Raw genomic sequence first — 2,085 nt, forward strand, 5'->3', positions numbered from 1 at the left:
TGTATTATACCTCCCCCCTTTAAACATTTCTCTCATCCACATCTTTATTTCTCACCAAGTGWCTCCTTGATGAGCCGCTCCAGAGTCTCTGTCATGTTGGTCTGACGAGGCGAAGAGTCTTCAACTCGCTGCATGATCTCCTCCTTGATGGCGTTGATCACAAACAGTAAACGATCTAAAAAACGAGGCATTTCTTTAAACACTTCAAATAAAACTCAAAACACAAAATAATTACTGACAAAGCTTTTCAGATCAGAGAGTTTAACTATAATAATTAAAAAAGGCTGGTGATAGCTTATAAAATAACTCTGCTTTTAAATTCTGCTTTTTCACATTTAAATCATTCAGATGGGGTCTATATAAAGTGGAACTGCAATGCTTTGGTCTGAATTCCTCCTTATTATAACTCCCCTTTTCTGAGGTGTGTCTCAGATCAACTCATTTTGTGGCTGTCTCTTAAATCCAAACGAGGCACTTCACACAGCTTTGGCAGTTTGGTTGCAAATACCGTAATGTAAGTTTAGAAAATGACATAGAAAATAGAGAAAACTGAACAAATAAAGTTATCTACACAACACCTGAAAAGATTACATTCTAACTTTCTGCACTTCCAGAGACTTCAAGCACACAACAAAATGYATTGAACAKCTAAAAAAAGTGTATTTTGCAMGCTATGTTCCCTATAAAACTTGACAAAAGATACACAAAAAATCATCTTTACCTGGACATTTAAAAAGATAATATTTCAAACAACTATAAAGACATGAATGAGAAAAATGACAAAAACTCACCATACTCTGTACTGAGTCCCCAAAGCTTCACCTTGTTAGCTTCATACTGAGCTTTCTTTTTTAAACGGCAAGCCCTGAAACACACGCAGGTTTTGCCTGAAGGTTACTCGTGTTAACCAACCGAACAGCCCCGGTCATAAAACAAACACCTAACGGTTTTACCTGGACGCCAGCTTGTTCTTCTCCTTGCGGGACCGCGGCCGTGCGGTCAGCGGCAGCTCGCTGACGGGGGTCAGGTCACTGATCACCTTGTTCAGTTTGCGGAGCTCKGTGCCGATTTGCAGAAGCTTGCGAGGATTCGGCGTTAGGTCTTCCACGTCGGTGCGTCGAGACTTCTTCAGCATGTACTTTCCTTTGTAACAAGACCAAACAAAACCTTTAGAGATGACCTGAATGTCACAGCTAATATCTCAGCTTGGGTGTGTTTGTGTKGAGTATCTGAAGTCAATGTAGCATGCTGTTTCACCAGGCAAATAAAAAAGACTAACTTCAGAATTATGAAGCCATTATTATTGATAAAAATAAAGTTCTCTGCCTTTTTTCTTTATTTTAACACTTTTGTTAATTTGTAGGTTTTATGATTTTGTGTCAAATATTTGTAAAGATTCTTATAAAGCTACAGCTGTTGTTGGCCTATGGTAAAAGTAAACGGTATAGCTGGATATGTATAGTTTATAGGAGTGTGTGGGTGTTTGTGTGTGTATATATGTATATATGTATATATATATATATATATATACCATGAAGAGGCCCGTTCTTCTGGTATAGGTTGCTAGGCAATGTATGTCTGTCCCACTCAGACGGCTTCAGCATTCGCTCCTGTTTGGAGGGAGTGAGCTGCTCACTGTACTCCCAGAAGTAACGACGCTTGCCTCTTTTGCGGCTGGAGACTCCGGCTGTCAGGCCTTTAATGTCCTCCATCAGCTCCATGTCGCAGCCTGGTGTCRTTTAAAAATACACAGGATTAAACATGCAGGAGTACCAACACATGTAGAAGTATGAAGAGGTGTGTGTGGGTGTGGCCTTGTTTTTCTTACATTGTGGGGCCCAGTTTTAAGGAAAATGCAGCCTCGTGGGGACCGGGTGCTCCTTGTGGGGCCCAAAGCCTGGAGAGGCTGATTTTGGGTGTGGGGGTTGGGTTTAGGACCAAGGTGTGAATTGAGTTTAGGTTAGTTTTAGAGTTTGTGGTCAGAGTTAGGATATAAAATTACCAAAAAATGAATGTAAGTCAATGGATGGGCCCCACAAGTATATAAAAACAAGTGTGTGTGTGTGTGTGTGTGTGTGTGTGTGT

The 2,085-nt window shown here is 40.6% G+C and overlaps 1 protein-coding gene across 3 annotated transcripts in view; it reads right to left on the bottom strand.

Moving 5' to 3' along the window:
* The window catches only part of crebrf (creb3 regulatory factor), a 35,127-nt gene that overhangs the window by 11,652 nt on the left and 21,390 nt on the right, over window positions 1-2,085 (bottom strand). For all 3 annotated transcript variants that reach the window (XM_014017672.1, XM_014017669.1, XM_014017670.1), the window contains 4 exons: window positions 1,532-1,729; window positions 954-1,143; window positions 792-865; window positions 56-175 (listed from right to left, as the gene is read on the bottom strand). In XM_014017672.1, the coding sequence (XP_013873126.1) occupies window positions 56-175; window positions 792-865; window positions 954-1,143; window positions 1,532-1,729 (582 nt within the window). The remainder of the gene's footprint in view (window positions 1-55; window positions 176-791; window positions 866-953; window positions 1,144-1,531; window positions 1,730-2,085) is intronic.

This window comes from Austrofundulus limnaeus, unplaced genomic scaffold, assembly GCF_001266775.1.
Source record: "Austrofundulus limnaeus strain Quisiro unplaced genomic scaffold, Austrofundulus_limnaeus-1.0 Scaffold174, whole genome shotgun sequence".
Lineage (NCBI taxonomy): Eukaryota > Metazoa > Chordata > Actinopteri > Cyprinodontiformes > Rivulidae > Austrofundulus > Austrofundulus limnaeus.